This window comes from Hemiscyllium ocellatum, chromosome 9 (genome assembly GCF_020745735.1).
Source record: "Hemiscyllium ocellatum isolate sHemOce1 chromosome 9, sHemOce1.pat.X.cur, whole genome shotgun sequence".
NCBI classification, from domain to species: Eukaryota; Metazoa; Chordata; class Chondrichthyes; order Orectolobiformes; family Hemiscylliidae; genus Hemiscyllium; species Hemiscyllium ocellatum.
In genome coordinates this window covers 14501064-14519460 of record NC_083409.1, presented here as the reverse complement: position 1 = coordinate 14519460, position 18397 = coordinate 14501064, and the positions used below count along the sequence as shown (strand labels likewise).

The 18397-nt window shown below is 46.3% G+C and overlaps 1 gene segment (V, D, J or C); it reads left to right on the top strand.

Annotated features, from left to right (window-relative positions):
* Positions 1-6306: 6306 nt before the first annotated feature.
* On the top strand, positions 6307-18155 carry LOC132818597 (Ig kappa chain V region Mem5-like). The segment is given in 3 exon segments: positions 6307-6373; positions 6560-6886; positions 17501-18155. Coding segments are annotated over 3 exon segments (705 nt in total).
* Positions 18156-18397: the final 242 nt, after the last annotated feature.

Below are 18397 nucleotides of genomic sequence, written 5' to 3'. Positions count from 1 at the left end.
AGTTGGAACACCGATAGCAGATTTGGGATGAGCTGATATTTACGGAAGGCAGTGGCTGTGACGTGGGCCTGGATAACATTGGAATGGTCACATTTGGAGTCCCAAAAAAATGGCTGAGATTTTCAGTGGATGATCTTTATGATGTGGAGGACTTGGGCCTCAAATCAGCCTCAAAGATGAGGCCAAAGTTATAAAGAGTCTGGTTGAGCAGCAGACAGTGCTCAGGGAGAGGGATGGAGTTGTACCGGGAGCTGAAGAGGATGACTTTGATCTTCCCAATGTGTTTCCCAGTGAGCCTGGCTCCTCAGTCCTGACTGCTCTCAGCTGCTGTGATTGTCACTGATTGGACACTTATTATTAGAGATTCTGATCACAGCAGAAAGCCCCAGTTTAAAAAATAACTGCAAAGACTGTCAGATCGCAAGGTTGAAACTTCACCAAAGAGGAAGTGAAAGAAGGAGCTCGGAGCAGCTGGATGTGTGTTACTGAGACAGAAGAAAACTGTGAGCCATCTCCACTGCCTGGAATCTGACAGCACAGGAGGAGGCCATTCAGCCCATCATGCCTTTCAATTACTCAATTAGCCCCATTGCTTCTCTCCCCATAACTCAGCAAATCTTTCCTTTTCAGCTCAATCTCCAATTCCCTCTTATAGACCTCATGTCCACAGAGTGATACTGCTCTGAAGCTGGGCTTCAAATTGGCATCTCATTCATTCATTGGGAGACAAACTGCCTGGGCTGGGAAATGGAGTTCAGGATCCTGAACATTCCCTCTCCCCTCCTGAGGAACACTTCATTTGGTTTTGCATATTCACTTGTGGGAAGTGGGCTTCACTGGTTGGGCCAACATTTTTTACCCTGTCCCTAGTTGCCCTGGAGAAGGTGGTGGGAAGCTGCCATCTTGAATTGTTATAGTCCACAAGCTGTAAGTTGACCCACAATGCTCTTGGGGAGGGAATGCCAGCATTTTGACCCAGTGACAGTGAAGGAATAGTGATACATTTCCAAGTCAGGATGCTAAGCTTTTTTTGAGGGGAACTTGCAGCTCAGTGTTCCCATGTATCTGCTGCTGTTGTTCTAAATGGAAGTGAACGTGGGTTTGGAAGGAAACCATAAGGACTGCAAATGCTGTAAATCTGAGACAAAAATAGAAATTGCTGGAAAAGCTCAGCAGGTCTGGCAGCATCTGTGAAGAGAAATCAATGTTAACATTTCGTGCTCTGATTTCTCTCCACAGATGCTGCCAGATCTGCTGAGCTTTTCGTGCAATTTCTATTTTCCCATATGGGTTTGGAAGGTGCTATCTGAGGATCTTTGGTGAGTTTCTGCTGAGCATCTGATCAATAATTCACGCTGCTGCTATGGAGCAGTGGTGGGAGTGGATGCTTTGTGGATGTGATGCCAATCAAGGAGGCTGCTTGGCTCTGGATGGTATCAAGCTTTCTGAGTGGATAAGAATGACACAGGATATGATAGACATAGACAGGAATGGATTTGAGGGATATGGGCCAAATGCAGGCAAATGAGACTCGTTCACTTCAGAAAACCTGGTCAGAATATAGAAGTTTGGCTTAAGGGTTTGTTTCTGTGCTGTATGACTCTGTGACACCATTATTCTATGAATGTTGTTGGAGCTGTACCTATCCAGGCAGGTGGGGAGTATTCGATCACACTCCTGACTTGGTTGACAGGCTTTGGAGGAATCAGGAGGTGAGTTACTCGATACAGTATTCCTCGCCTCTAACCTGCTCATGTAATCACTGTGTTTCTGTGGTGAGTCCAGTTGAGTTTCTGGTCAATGGTACCTCAGAATGTTGATAGTGGGGATTCAGTGATGGTAATAGCATTGACTGTCAAGGGACGATGGCTAAATTGTCTTTTATTGGTGATGGTCATTGGCTGGTATTTGCATGGCACCAATGGGAAATATTGCTTCTCAGATGAAATTGGATATTGTGCAGATATTGCTGCAATCGAACATGGACTGTTTCAGTATATGAGATGTTGAGATTGTGCACACATTGGCAATGCTCCCCATTCATGATCATTGCCTTGAGTTGCAATATCTGTTTGGAGTCTGTCCTATTTAGCACGGTGATTGTACCACACAACACAATGGAGGGTATTCTCAATGTGAAGGTCAAACTTTGTTTCTACAAGGACTGTGTTATGGTCACTCTTACCAATACTGTCAAGGACAGATGCATCTACAGCCGCAAGATTGGTGAGGATGGGGTCAAGTACGTTTTTCCATCTATTTGGTTCCTTCACCACCAGCTGCAGAGCCAGTCCCTCAGCTACACCCATTAGGAACCAATCAGCTCGATCAGTAATGCTGCTGCCGAGCTACTCTCATTGGTGGACATTGAAACCCCCCCACCCAAAGTACATTCTGTGCTGTCACCACCCTCAGTGCTTCCTCCAAGTGCTGTTCAACATCCAGGAGAGACTGATTCATCAGCCGAGGGAGCAAGATATCTTGTAATCACCAGGAGGTTTCCTCGCCCATGTTTAGGCTGGAGTCATGAGACTCCATGGGGTCTGGAATCAACTTTGAGGCCTCTCAGGGTAACTCCCTCCTGGCTGTAGACTACTGTGTCATCAGCTCTGCTGGGTTTGCCTTTCTGGTGGGACAGGATACATGCAGGGACAGTGATGGCGGTGTCTGGGACATTGTCTGTAAGGTATGAGTCTGTGAGTATGGCTGTGTCAAGCTGTTGCTTGACAAGTCTGTGAGACAGCTCTCCTGAATTTGGCACTTGCCCCCAGATGTCAGTAAGAAGGATGGAGCAGGTATGTCAATACCTTTACTGTATCTGCATCGATGCCTGTGGTCCGTCCAGTTTCATTTCTTTGTTAAGAGGTCGTCACAATTGATACAACTGAGAGCCTTGCTCGGCCATTTCACAGGGCAATAGAGAGTCAACCACATTGCTGGGGGACAGTACCAAGGACCCCAACATCACATTTTGACCTCCCCGACTTTCCCATTCTGTATGTGGAAGGCTGAAGTTTGCTAGTAGGATATTCAACTGCAGGAGATTTCACAGCCCCCTGCACAATTCTGTCCCCACATTAAATCCACACAAATGTTGAATTCATATCGCACCTTCAATATTCAAAACATTCTAAGATGGTTCACAAAGTTGCAGTAAGAGGGATGGGGGAGAGGGTGGATGAGCATACGAACTAGGAGCAGGAGCAGGCAATTCAGCCCCTCAAGCCCACTCCACCATTTAATACAATCATGGCTGATCCCATCTCAGACTCAACTCCATTTTCCTGCTCACTCTCCATGATTCTTTCAACCCATTACCCATTAAATATCTGCCCATCTCCTCCTTGGTGTGAGACAGGGAAATGACCACTCCATTTCAGACAGTTGGGCTTTATGGAGTGGGTGGAAGGAAGGTGGGAGAGGACATCAGGATTATGGAGTTAGGAGGTGGGATGAACAGGAATAAGGGTTTCTGTGGTCAAGGAGCTGACATAGTGCAGAGAGACAATGTTGTGGAGATAGAAAAGAGGCCCATGTGATGGAGAGGATGTGCGGTTTGAAGCTCAGATACTGAAGGGTGCAGCGGCATGGAAGCCCATGTTTACTGAGGATCAGTGGGAACAGGATACATGCCTACTGGTCTCTATTGTAAGGTTCAGGGGAAAGAAGGCCCTAGTTTACTGGTCTCTACTGAAGTATCTTGTGAGATGGTGACCCATGTTTACTGGAGTCTATTGGAGCATCCAGTGGGCTGTGGGCCTATGATTACTGGTGTCTATTGAAGGGCCCAGTGTAATGGAGGTCCATGTTTACTGATATGTATTGGATGATCCAATAGTATGGAGATCCATATATACTGGTCTCTGCTGGATATCCATTGGGAAGGAGGCCTATGTTTACTGGTCTCCATTGGAGAGTCCCAGTGGGTCATGGATATCATGGTGGATGTGGGGCTCAATTCCTTTCGGGTGTAATTGTGTGATGGTCCTGACCTCATCCCAGTAAAACACCTTGACCCAGAGCCTGACTGTGGAAGGGGAAGGAGAGGGGAAGGGATTGGAACATGTTGTGAATGAACAGGATGAGTCAGTGGGTCAGATCCTGTCCTGTCCCCCCAGCTCACACTGATGGCCTGAGGATCTCCTCTCTCTGCTGGATCTTCATGGAATGAGGTTTGTGTCCAAACCAGTCCCCAGTGAGAATAGGCCAACAGCACAGAACTGTCTTCATTTAACAAGAATCTGTCCATCATCTTGAGACAGGCTAATGCCTGGTCAATGTGGAAAATGGGGCCTTACTCCAGGAGAAGACATGCTTCTGAGGTTAAGGGTTAACATCCATTGTTGTGGTTCTGTTCGCCGAGCTGGGAATTTGTGTTGCAGATGTTTCGTCCCTATCTAGGTGACATCCTCAGTGCTTGGGAGCCTCCTGTGAAGCACTTCTGTGATCTTTCCTCCGGCATTTGTAGTGATTTGTATCTGCCGCTTCCGGTTGTCAGTTCCAGCTGTCCGCTGCAGTGGACAGTATATTGGGTCCAGGTCGATGTGCTTGTTGATTGAATCTGTGGATGAGTACCATGCCTCTAGGAATTCCCTGACTGTTCTCTGTTTGGCTTGTCCTACAATAGTAGTGTTGTCCCAGTCGAACATCCATTAGTGGGACAGAGCAGAGGGAGATTTGCCCTGCAATTAACTGTCACCATCTGGGATACTGTGGGAAAGAGAGGGAAGGGAGAAAGAATGAGAGTTGGAGGGAGAGTGTGTGTGAGAGAGAGAGGGAGGTGTGTAGAGGGAGCGAGAGAGATGCAGATGGAAGTAGAGATGGTGAGGTTGAGGGAAATGGGGAAAGAAATAGGGTGTGAAATAGTGTGACTAAGAGGGATGGAGAGAGAGAGAGAGACCAGGTAGATGGAGAGGAAGGATGGAGAAAGAAGAAGGAATAGATAAGAAACAAGAAAGGGACGGAATGAGGGAAACAGTGAGAGATGGAGAAATAGAAATGATGAGACAGAGTGAGAAAGTGTGAGTGAGTTGAAGAGAGTGATGATGGGACAGAGTGCGAGAGAGAGAGGATGGGAGAGATTAGGAGTGCCAAAGAGAGAGATAGAGAGAAAGAGTTGGCAGATGTGAGACAGAATGGGAAGAGAGAGAGAGTGATAAAGAGAGAAAGTGAGAAAGAGATCCGGTCACCACATTGTGGGAAGGAAGTGATTGTACTCGGGAAGGTGCAGAGATTTCCCAGGATGCTGCCTGGGCTGCAGGGTCTGAGTGATGAGGAAAGATTGGAAAGACTGGGATTGTTTTCCTTGGAGCAGTGAAAGTTGAGAGGAAACCTGACAGAGGACTGTAAGGTTATGAGGGGCACAGATAGATTCGACAGGAAGGCATTTGTTACATGGATAAAGGAGTCAGAAACTAGGGTCAGAAACTGAGGGTAACACAGACACAGAAACACAGAAACAGGAGTAGCCCACTCAGCCCTTTGAGTCTGCTCTGTCAGTCAGTATGATCATGGCTGATCCTCCATCTCAAAGCCATATTCCTGCTTTTTCCCCATTCCATTCATGCTGTGAAAAGGCAAAACAATAATCTTGAATATATTCAATTCTCTCTCCTCCATAGCTGTCAGGATCATAGGTACAGAGTTCAACAGGTTGACTACCCTCTGAGTGAAGAAATGTTTCCTCATCTCAGGCCTAAATGGTCAACTTTGTATCCCCCAAGACTGGGTCCCCTGGTTCCAGAATTCCCAACCAGGGAAACCTCCTCCCTGCCCAGCCCTGTTAGAAATTTATACATTTCAATCTGATCCCCTCTTATCCTTCTGAACTCAAGTGAGTTCAGGCCCAGTCGACTTAGAGTGTGAGAGGTGAGTTGAGGAGAAATGTTTTCACCCAGAGGGTGATGGGAGTCTGGAACTCACTGCCTGAAAGGCTGTTTGAGTCACAAACTCTCGTGACATTGCAGCAGTGTTTAGATATACATTTGCATGGCTGTAGCTTCCAAGCCTATGGACCAAGAGTGGGAAAATGGGATTAGTTTGTCAAGGTCTTTGTTATCCAACACAGACACAATGGGACAAATGGTCTAATTCAGCACAGTTCACATCAATGTCTCTCTAGGATAGACAGAGAGAGAGAGAGGGAAAATGGGGAGACAGAGACAGGAGCGGAAGTGTGAGGGGCTGACGTGGCTCTCTCTGCCTGATGCCATTTACATACTGAGGAACACCCAGTCAGACTCTCACAGGCTGCAGCTTTATAAAGCAGAGCCCAGTGAAGGGAGAGTTTATCAGGAACCAGGCACAGGGACAGGAGCACACACCATGATTTCACACATCCAGCTGATCTGGCCCCTGGCATTCTGTGTCACAGGTACAAATCTCTCTCCTTCCACCTTGAATCTTTAGCTGGTCTCCATTTCACTCCAATTCCACTGACTTGTGATTGAAGGGAAAATGCTGAAACCAGAGGAATGCTCAGTGTCTCCAACAATCTCTCATTTGACAGGCTCTTTCTGTGACAGTTCTGACTTCACTGTGTTACTCTCTGACCCCTCAGGTATCAGTGGGGACATTATCATGACTCAGTCTCCCCCGGTGCTGTCAGTGGGACTGGACCAGACCGCAACACTCACCTGTACGGCCAGTCAAAGCATTAGCAGCTCCCTTGCTTGGTACCAGCATCGAGAAGGTCAGAAACCCTCTGTCTTGATCTACAGTGCAGCAACTCGATTCACAGGAGTCTCCGAGCGATTCACCGGCAGTGGATCAGGGACCAGTTTCACCCTGACAATCAGCAACGTTCAGAATGAGGATGTCGCTGACTATTACTGTATGCAGCATTACAGCACATTCACGTTCGGTCCAGGAACCAAGCTCAGACTGAGTAAGTAAACCTCATTCCTCTGTTGTTAACCCTGTCAAACACAATTTCTAAAACACAAATGCTGAATTGTTGAAGGTGTTCGTGAGAAGCTGCAGTGAATGAAATAGTTGATTGAGGAGCATTGTGTCTAATAGTGTGTCCAGCTGTATTTTATTTCGTTCCATTGCCCCCTTTAAAAAGCAAGATATAAGTCAGTAAGTTTTACTCACCGTGTGGAGGAGCTCTGTCCATTTGCAGCCTGTGGTCCCATTCCTGCAGCATGGAGTGAAATCAGTGAGTAGCCTCCTGCCAGTCTCAGTGTGACAGACACGGGCAGAGTTTGATGTGAGCTCTGGCTCCCTGTCCCAGTCTCTGATCTCACTGACCTCAGCAGCAGCAGCAGCAGCACAGTGAGACACCGAGCTCCCACCTCCCCCAGCTTTAACTCTGCTCAACCACACAATCACAGAATTGTTACAGTGCACAAGGAGGCCATTCCACCCATCCTGTCTGTACTGGTTCTCTGAATGAGCAATTCACTGAGTGTCATTCTCCTGCCTTCTCCCTGTCACCCTGCACATAATTCCTTTTCGACTAACAGTCTCATTCCCTTCAGAATGTTTTAATTGAAGCTGCCTCCACCACACTCTCAGGCAGTGCATTCCACACCTTAACCACCCACTGGCCGAAAATGTTTTTCCTTGTCTCACTTTTGTTACTTTTCCCAATTACTTTCAAGCTGTGTTCTCTCAGTCTTAATCTTTTCTCAATTGGGAACATTTTCTCCCTATTTATTCTGTTCAGGCCCCTCCTGATTTTGAATTCCTCGAATAAATCTGCTTCCAGCCTTCTCCAAAGAAGACAGTCCCAAATTCTCCAGTAGATCTTCATAACTGATGTTCCTCATCCCTGGAATGACTTTTGGGAATATAATTTGTCATCTATCCAAAACATTCCTGAATTAGTCACATTATCTGTGTCCCTCATGATTTTATAAATTTCTCAGCCTCCGATGTTCCGATTCATCCTCTCCCTATCGTTCAAACCCTCCAATTCCTCACAAAATCTTTGTAAATCTTTTTCTGCACCTTTTAAAAGTTGAACAACATCCTTCCTATCACAGAATGATCAGAATTGTTCACATTATTCCCAAACTGGCCTCACCAATCTCCTGTACAGCTGCAACATGATGACCCAACTCCTATCCTCAATACAGTGACCAATAAAGGCAAAGGTTCCCGACACCTTCTTCATCGTCCTGTCTCCCTGTGATCCAGTTTTAAGGAATAATGCACATTTCCCTTACATTCACCCTTCACCCTTCACCCTTCACCCCTCACCCCTCACCCCTCACCCCTCACCCCTCACCCCTCACCCCTCACCCCTCACCCCTCGGTGTCTTTGTTCAGCAACACTCCACAGGGCCCTACCATTACTGTATAACTCCTGCCCTGGTTTGCCTTTCCAAAGTGCAACACCTCACATTAATCTAAACTGAACTCCATTTCCCACTCCTCTGTCCATTGCCCCATCTGATCAAGGTTCCACTGTACCCTGAGATAATCTTCTTCACTATCCACTGTCCCACCAATTTTGATGTCTTTTACACACTTATGTTAACTCCTATATTCAGGTGAAATCATTTATTTAAATGACCAAAAGCAGTGGACCCAGCACCACTCCTTGCGGCACACAGCTATTCACAGATCTCCGATCTGAAAATCAACCCTTTACCGCCACACCCTCTCTCCTATCTTCAAGCTAATTTTTTTACCCAAATGGCTGGCTCCCCCTCAATCCCATGTGGTCTAACCTTACTCGCCAGTCTATCATGTGGAACCTTGTCAAATACTTTACTGAAGTCCATACAGACAGTGTCTACTGTTCTGCTTTCATCAATCTTCTTTGTCACCTCCTCAATTAAATCAGGGAGACACAATTTCCCACGCACAAAACCACATTGATTATCCAAATGGATGGAAATCCTGTCCCTCAGAATCCACTCCAACATCTTACCCAGCACTGACATCATGCTCACTGGTCTATAGTTCCCTAGCTTTTCCTTATAGCCTTTCTGAAATAATGGTACAACATTAGCCAACCTCTCTGGTTCTCCAACATCTTACCTGTAGCTGTCAATGATAAACATATCTCAGCAAGGGGCCCAGCAATCTCTTCCCTCTTTTCCCACAATGTTCTGGGATATACCTGATCAGGTCCTAGGGATTTATCTACCTTTAAATGTTTTAAGACCTTTTGCATCTCCTCATTTGTATTGTGGACTTTTTGAAAGCATCACTATTTTTTCCAAATTCCCTCGCATTCATGTCCTTCTCCACAATAAATACTGACCTGAAATATTTGTTTAGAATCTCACCCATCTCCTGTGTCTTACCCAAAATACAGCACTCACATTTATCTGAATAAAACTCCATCTGCCATTCCTCAGCCCACTGGCCCAGTTGGTCAAGATCCCATTGTACTCTTAGACAGCCTTTTTCACTGGCCACGATGCCACCTGAAAATTCACCTGAACACAGTCTCACACCTCTCACCCCTCTCTGCCCGTTACATTGCTACTATCCCAGTCTATATTCAGAAATTAAATACCCCTTTCCCCCATTTATAACGGCTCGATCATATTTGCAGGTTTCTGTAAATTCCTTGCATTTGCATTCCTCCACATCCTTCCCACTGGCTGGTGACTTATTGACTGCACTGAGAATTCTGTGGACCTTGGTGTTCCTCTCTGATATTCCCCCTGGCTCTCACAGCCCTGCCACGTTAGTTTAAACCCTCACCAACAGCACTAGTAAATCACCTCAAAGGAACTCAGTCCCAGCTCTGTTCAGGAGCAACACTGTCTGGTCTGTCCAGGTGCCATCTCCCCCAGACCCACTCACAATGTCCAAAAAATCTAAAGCCCTGCCTCCTGGACCCTTTCTCCAGCTCCACCGTCACCTGTGTTACCCTCCTGTTCCTCTTCTCACTTGCATGTGGTAATGGGAGTAATCTGAAGATTCCTACCTTTTAGCTCCTGCTCCTAAATTCTGACTGGAGGACCACATCCCTTTCCTCCCACTGTCACTGGGACCGATGTGGACCACAACTGCTGCCTGTTCCCCCTCTCCCCTCAGGGTGCTCTGCAGTCGCTCAGTGACATCCTTCACCCTGGCACCAGGGAGACAACACACCATCCTGGATTCCCATCTGCAGCTGCAGAAACACCTTTCGATGCCCTCACGCTCAAATCTCCTCCCACTATAGCTCTTCCAGTCTTCTTGTGCTCCCCTGTACAGCTGACCACATGTGCTGCCAGGGACTTGGCTCTGGCTGCATTCCCCAGATTAACCATCATTCTCATCAGGATTCTGAACTGAATCCTGGTTGAAGACTGGGATGCACTCAGGGAATTCCTGTACTAGCTGCCTGGTCCTTTTGGACTGTCTGCTGCTCCCCCATTCCCTCTCTCCCTGCATACTCTGAAGCTGCAGAGTGACCACATCTAGAAACGTGCTCTCCACGGAGCTCTCAGCCTCACGGACGCTCCGCACTGACACCAGCTGCTGCTCAAGCTCCGAAGCCCAGAGCTCCAACCGCTGTCACTGACCACACTTCCTGTACTCATGGTATTCCAGGAACTGCAAAGTATCCTGAAATTCCCACATAGAACCACACCCTCTCCACTCTTTGGTTATCTCTTGGCAAAGTTCTGATGACAAACAGCTACAGCAGGGCTCAAAGTCCAGTGGGTTCAGTGTTCCAGGGTTTTGTGGAAACTCTCCAGAAGTTTTTAAGAAGTAGGATCAGAAATCAGCCATTCAGCCCATTGAATCTGCTCTGCCATTTGATCTTGGCAGATATGCTTCTCACCCCATGCTCCTGCCTACTCCACAGGAACTTTCCATCCCCTTAATAATCACAAACCTATCCATCTCTGTCTTAAATACACTCAGTGACTTGGCCTCCACTGCCCTCTGTAACAATGAGTTCCACAGATTCGCCACTCTCTGGCTGAAGAAATTCCTCCTCATCTTAGCTCTAAAGGGTCGGCCCTTCATTCTGAGGCTGTGCCTTGGTTACCAAGTCTCTCCTCTTATTGGATAAATCTTCTCCCCATCCACTCTATCCAGGCCTATCAGTATTCTGTAAATTTCAATGATATCCTTCCTCATCCTTCTAAACTCCATCGAGTACAGACCCAGAGTCCTCAACCACACCTCATATGACAAGCCCTTCATCCCCAGGATCATTCTTGTAAATCCCTCCAATGCCAGCACATTGTTTCTTAGAATTTGGGTCCCAAATCTGTTCACAATATTCCAAATGCAGTCTGACCAGAGCCTTACACAGCCTCAGCAGTACATCTCTGCTCTTGTATTCTGGCCCTATTGAAATGAATGCTGTCATTTCATTTGCCTTCCCAAACACAAAGGGGACCTGCCTGTTAACCTGAAGAGAAACCTGAATGTGGTTTGTGCTTTAGATTTCCAAAGGCTTTCCTCATTTAGCAAACAGTCTTTGTATTTCTTCTTCCTCCCAAAGTGCATAACCTCACACTGTAACACATTGTATTCTATCTGCCACTTCTTTGCCCACTCTCCGAGCCTATCCAGGACCTTTTTCAGTCTTCCCACTTCCTCAACACTACCTGTCCCTCCACCTATCCCATGTTGTCTGCAAACGTAGCAACAATGTCTTCACTTCCTTCATCCGGATTGTTCATGTATAACGTGAGTAGTTATTGCCCCAACATTGCCACCTGCAGAACTCTACTAGTCACCAGTGGCCATCTTTCCTCATTCTCTGCTTTATGCCAACCTGTCTGTCCTCGGTCCATGCCAGTACATTGCTCCTAACACTACAGGCTCTTAAGTTATGTCAAAGGCCTTCTGGAAAATCCAAATAGATTACTTCCTCAGACTCTCCTTTGTCTGACTGGCTCATTGCCTCCTCAAAGAATTCTAACAGATTTGCCAGGCAGGACCTCCCCTTGATGAAGCCATGTTGACTCAGCCCTATTTTCTCATTGCACTTCCAAGTCCTCTGCAATTTCATCCTTAAATTGAAGTCTAATACCTTACCAACAATAGTCCAGGCTAACTGGCCTATAATTTCCCGTCTTCCAACTCCCTCCCTTCCTAAACAGGGCTGCTATGGGAGCCATTTTCTATTTCCTTGCCCCCATCAAATTCCACCCCACCCCACTGTCTCACCCCGACTCCATTGATTCCTGAAAGATCATCACCAATGCCTCCACAATCTCCTCAGCGATCTCCTTCAGAACACACTGATGAAGTTTATCCAGTCTGGGTGCGTTATCCACATTCAGACCTTCCAGCTTCCCCTGTACCTCCTCCTTACTGATGGCCACTACACGCCCCCCTGCCCCCTGACAGTCTTGAAGTACTGGTACACTGCTGATGTTTTCCATGGTGCAGACAGATGCAAAGTATCTATTCAATTCCTTTGCTATTTCTATTTTTCTTTCTCCAACCTCATTTCCCAGTGATCCAATGTCTATTTTTGCCTCCCTCTTCCTTGTTATATATCTGATAAAACTCTGACAATCTTCTTTTGTATTACTAGCTCGCTCACCCCCACATTTCACCTCTCCATCCTTAATGCTTTTATCATTGTCCTCTACAGGTTTTTCAAGACTTCCTAACCTTCTGGCTTCCCACTATTCTCCACCACATTGTCTGCCTTTTCTTTTGCTTTTATGCTGTCCTTGACGTCCCTCATCAGCCATGGTTGCCTTGTTCTCCCTTTAGTATATTTCTTCTTTTTTGGTATGAATTCCTACTCTGCTTCCTGAATTACCCCCAGAAACCCTGCTGTTTGCTGCCCCACCATCTTACCTGCTCGGCTCCCCTTACAATCAACTCTGGCCAGCTCCTTCCTCATGTCTTTGCAGTTACCTTTACTCAACTGAAATACTGTTCCATCTGATTGCAGCTTCTCCCTCTCAAACTACAGTGGGAATTCTATCATATTATGGTAATTTATCCACAGGGATGCTTTCACCTTAAACTCACAAGTCAAGTTTGCCTCAATACACATCTCTGAATCCAGACCTGCCTGTTCCATCATGGCTCAACCACAAGCTGCTCCAAAAACCATCTCATAGACATTCCATGAAATCCTTTCCTTGAGACGCGCTACCCAGTCCACCTATTCATTGAAGTCTGCCCTGACATTTTGTATACGGCTTCTCTGCCTCCTAATTGATTTCCTTCCCCACACCCTGATTACTGCTTGGAGACCTGGACATAACTTGCATCATATTCTTTATTTCTTGCGGTTCCTCAACTCTACCCACACGGACTCTACACCTTCTGACTCTATATCACTTCTTGCTATTGAGTGAATTTTATTGCACACTAACAAGGCAACTCTTCCCCCTCTGCCCATCTACCTGTCCTTTTGATAGGACACGTATCCTTGGATATTTAGTTCCCAGCCCGGATCCCCTTAGAGCCATGTCTCTGTGATACCCACAACATCGTACCTGCCAGTTTCAATCTGCACTACAAGCTCATTGTGTACACTGTATGCATTAAAGTACAACACCCTCAGTCCTGTATTGACTGCCGTCCTTCTCATCATTGTTCTCTTATCTGCTGTGCTTTACGTTCGATTCCTGATCCTTTCCACACTCTCTGTCCTTTTACATCTTCTAGAAACTTAAATAATCTCCCCTGAGCCCTCCTCCACTTTAACTAGTTTAAATTCCTTGGAAACTCAATTCATCTGGATTTGTGGCATTACTTTGTCAACCTTACTCGAAATGCTTCGTGCATTTCCTTACAAACTCTTTAAGTATGTTCTATTATTGATTTTCCCGGCTCTTCTTTGGTTCCTTTGATTTTGAAATGTCCGTCCCTACCTTTTATTTTCTGGTAACAATCAATCCCATCACTGACCAGCAATCCTACCTTCTTCTTCACCTTCCGTTTTCTCATTTTCCATCCAATTGAACCAAATTACTTTCGCTTTGGGTTACCTTCAGGCATGGTGGCTCAGTGGTTAGCACTGCTACCTCACAGCATCAAGGACCTGGGTTCAATTCCCGTCGTTGGGAAGCTGTCTGTGTGGTGTTTGCACATTCTCCCTGTGTCTGTGTGGGTTTCCCCCAGGTGCTCTGGTTTACTCCCACTGTCCAAAGATGTGCAGGCCAGGTGAATTGGCCATTCTAAATTGCCTACAGTGTTCGGTGAAATAGTCAGGAGTAAATGTAGGGACTGTTTCTGGGTGGGCTGTTGTTCGGGGGGTTGGTGTGGACTTGTCAGGCTGAACTGCCTGTTTCCACACTGGAGGGAATCTAATCAGGGCAATATTTATCATTAATCCAACATCATTATTGCTCTTTGATCTCATTGCTTCTACTTGGATCTTGCTGTAGAAACTGGCTGCCACGTTCCTGACATTGCGACAGTGTAGCTTGTCAAACAAAACTGTCTGTAAATGTCTTTGGAAGACCCTGAAATGTTAAGAGTTGGATTGATGCCCATATCCCTCTAAACTCTTCCTATTCACATATCCATGCCTTTTAAATGTTGTAATTGTACCAGCCTTCACCACTTCTTCTGGCAGCTCATTCCATACATTTAACACCCTCTGAATGAAAACGTTGTCCCTTAGGTCCCTTTTAAATCTTTCCCCGTCACCTTCAGCCTATGCCCTCCAGTTCTGGACTCCCCCACTCTGGAGAAAAGATCTTCTCTATTAACCTTATCTATGCCGCTCATGATTTTATAAATCTCTATATGGTCACCCATCAACCTGCAATGATCCAGGGAAAACTGCCTCAGCCCATTCAGCCTCTCCCATTCACGCAAACCCTCCAACCTTGGCAACATCCTTGTAAATCTTTTCTGAACCATTTTAAGATTCACAACATTTTTCCTCCAGCAGGGAGACCAGAATTGCACACAGTATTCCAAAAGAGGCCGAACTGATGTCCTGTACAGCCGCAACAGCTCCCAACTCCAATACCCAATGCACTGACCAATAAAGGAAAACATACCAAATGACTTTGTCACCGACCTAATTACCTGCAACTCCATTTTGAGGGAACATTTCTTCGTTTTTTTGGATGAACTGAGAGTCTTTCAGTTGGGAAAGATGCCATTCCATGGCACTATTGGATGAAAAGCAGGCAGTTCCCACTGGTGTAACTGATGAATATTTATCCCCCAGTCAAAATCACTAAAAATCTGTTTCTCTGCTAATTATCATACTGTGTTTGGGATCTCGCTGTGCACAGTTTGCTGGAAAGAGCCAGTGGGACATCCTGAGTTGGACAGGTGCTACACAAATGCAAGTCTTTTTTAAGGTTGGAGTCTCCTGATCCGGGTTCTCATCCATTGTCTGCGCACTCTCACCTTCCAGGGGTCATGGGGTCATTAGGAGCAGTGACCCTGTCTGACCCCAGGACATTGAGACTCTTTGCAGCGTCACCCTTGACCCTCAGCCCAGCAGTGTGCAGCAAGGTTTAAAATGTAATCTAGAACATTCTACACAGACACCCCAATGTGACTTTCCCGAAGTGTGTGGATCCGAGTCTGCTCCAATGTTCTCGGATAAGGTTCTCCAGATCTGTGTGTGATCGGAGATTTGTTAAATAGGTATCGAGCTCCATCCCACTTTCCAGCTCTTGCTCCATAGTTCTGGAGGTTTCGCTGTTTCAAATGAATATACAAGTGTTTTTTCAATGTGATGAGGGTTTCTGCCTCTCCCACCCTTTCAGACAGTGAGTCCCACATCCCACCAGCCTCTGGGTGAAAACAAATACCCTCAACCCCCCTCTAATCCTGCCCAGAACTGATTTCAATCTTTCCCCATGGTTATTGCTCTCTGTGCTGGTGGAAATCAGTCCTTCCTACCCACTCTGTCCAGGCCCCTCATCATTTTACACACCACCATCAAATCTCCCTTGTGCCTCTTCTGTTCCAAAGAAAACACTCCCAGCCAAACCAATCATTCCTCAAAGCTCAAAGTCCCCATTCCAGACAAACTCCTCCTCTGTCCCCATCTCTAATGGAATCTCATCCTTCCTGTAATGTGGTGACCAGAACCGTACACAGTTCTCTCACTGTGCTCTAACTGGGGTTTTATACAGTTCCAGAATAAACAAACACCTTGCTTTCACAGTCAACCAAAAATGAGATAAGGGAGGTGATGGTCTAATGGTGTTATTGCTGAGCTGTTAATCCAGAGATCCAGGTAATGTTCTGGGGACCAGGGTTAGAATCCAGCAGATGGTGGCATTCAAATTCAATTAAAAAATGCAATTAGGAGTCTAATGACGACCATGAAACCATTGTTGATTGTCAGGAAAAAGCATCTGATTCCCTAATGTCCTTTTGGGAAAGAAACTGCCATCCTTACCGTGTGACCCCAGACCCACAGCAATGTGGGTGACTCTAAACTGCCCTCTGGGTGATTATGGATGGGCAATAAATGCTGCTGATCCAGCAATGCCCTCATTCCATCAAGGAAAATGAAAAACAGTTTATCCCATGTGTCTTCTTACCACCTCACTGACCTGCGGTAATCACCATGGCCACATCTTCCACCTCCACACACATTTGACTTAGATCTTCAAACTGATGAGAGACATTTCTTCATTACCTGGGAAACAGATAGAAACATCCAAACCTGGAGCAGCAGTCGGCCATTCGGCTCCTCAAGCCTGTTTCACCATTCAATATGATTATGGCTGATCATCCAACACAGTCCCCTGTTCCTGCTTTCTCCCCACATTCTTTGATCCCTTTAATCCAAAGCATTCCATCTAATTCTTTATTGAACACATACTGCATCTAATTCCACCATGCTGGTAAAATGGATGAGAACTATTGAGTTGTGGTTTTTTGACCAGTATGGACACAATAGGCCTTTGGGTCTCTCTGACTCTCTGACTCTATTGTATTATATTATGAATAACTGAGTGCCAAGGACTGACACGTGTGGTACGCTAAGTTGTGACTACCTGTCATTCAGAAAAAGACTCACTATTTCTGTCCTGTCCACCAATCAGTTCCCAGTCCATGTCAGTACATGACCCCAATCCTCTTGTTCATTTGGTCTAGATCTGGAAGTCCCACCCTTACTAATTATGGGAACAGATTCTGAACAGTCTGTCTCGTCCTTCGAGGGCTCCCACTGCCCTGACACTGATTTCCCATCATGTCGCTGGTTCCAATCCACTTTTACCAAAGCACCGCACAGTTTAGTAAAATGAAATCTTTTACACTTGCTCCATGGTTCTCCATTTCCATCCCTACTCTCAAGCTCACTGTGTTCTGATCACTGTCACTGAAATGCTCCCCCATTGATAGCCTTTCCAGCTGCCCACATTCATTCTAAAAACAATGATCCAAAACTGTCCCTTCTCTCTCTGCTGCTTCACCATCACCTTCTCAGGGGCAAGTAGGGATGGGTAGTAAGTGCTGGCCCTGCCAGTGATACTCACATCCCCAAGAAGCAATTTGAACAATGTCTGGTAATTTGTTGGGTTTATTCTGTATTGACTACAAATGTTCAAAAAGATTGAATGGCCAGTGAATATTGGGAGGTTTGAATTCCCTTCCAGTGGTAGGAATTAAAATTATTTCTCTTGTCTTTCAGGCCGTGAGAACTCACAGCCCAAGCTGACCCTGCTGCCCCCCTCCCCGGAGCAGGTCAATGCCAAGGGCACTGCCACCCTGGTGTGCCTTGCCAATCACTTCTATCCCGATGAGCTGGAGGTGCAGTGGAAGAAGGACGGTGCAGTCATTTCGGACGGGGTTCAGACCAGCAACTACCTGCGAGCTTCGGACAACACCTACAGTGTCAGTAGCCTGCTGACCCTCTCTGGGTCTGACTGGGAGTCCAACGCTCGCTTTTCCTGTGCCCTCACCCACATGACCCTCCCTTCTCCCCTCAGCAAGAGCATCAGGAGATCAGAATGTGTGTAGAGTGTTGGAGACAGTCCACAGAGGAGACACAACTTTAAATAGGACAGGGCTGAGCTGGCAGGACAAAGGTCATTGTCAGCACTGAATTTCTCTTCCTTCCTTCTCAGGATTGCTCAGAGAAACATCTGAGGTTTGGATGTTAAAGCATATCATTGGGATAGTGGTGAGAGAACACCATGTCAAAACTCATACTGTCCTGGGAGTGTTTGATGGGGACAGGATTGCCTTGTGATGTTAGCTGCACAAATCAATGTGAACCTCAGAAGTCTGTGCTTCAGTAACCAGATCTCCTTTCTGCTCAGCCACCAGTTCCAATTTAAGGTTTTGTCACTGTTTAAAGGGGCAGGATTCTCGTGTTATTGAGAAAATCTCTCCAAGTGTTTTCCTCAAGCTCCATTGTGGCTGTGAATTTGAGCAACTTCCTCTGTCTGGGCTGTTAATTGCAGTTGTTTCTTTTTCCGTCAATGTGAATGTGGAAAAGGGAATAAAGATGAAGATTCAGTCTCTGCCTCTGTGCGCTTTGGAAATAACTGACCTCCAGCCCATCCCCACCCCCAAACCCCTCAGT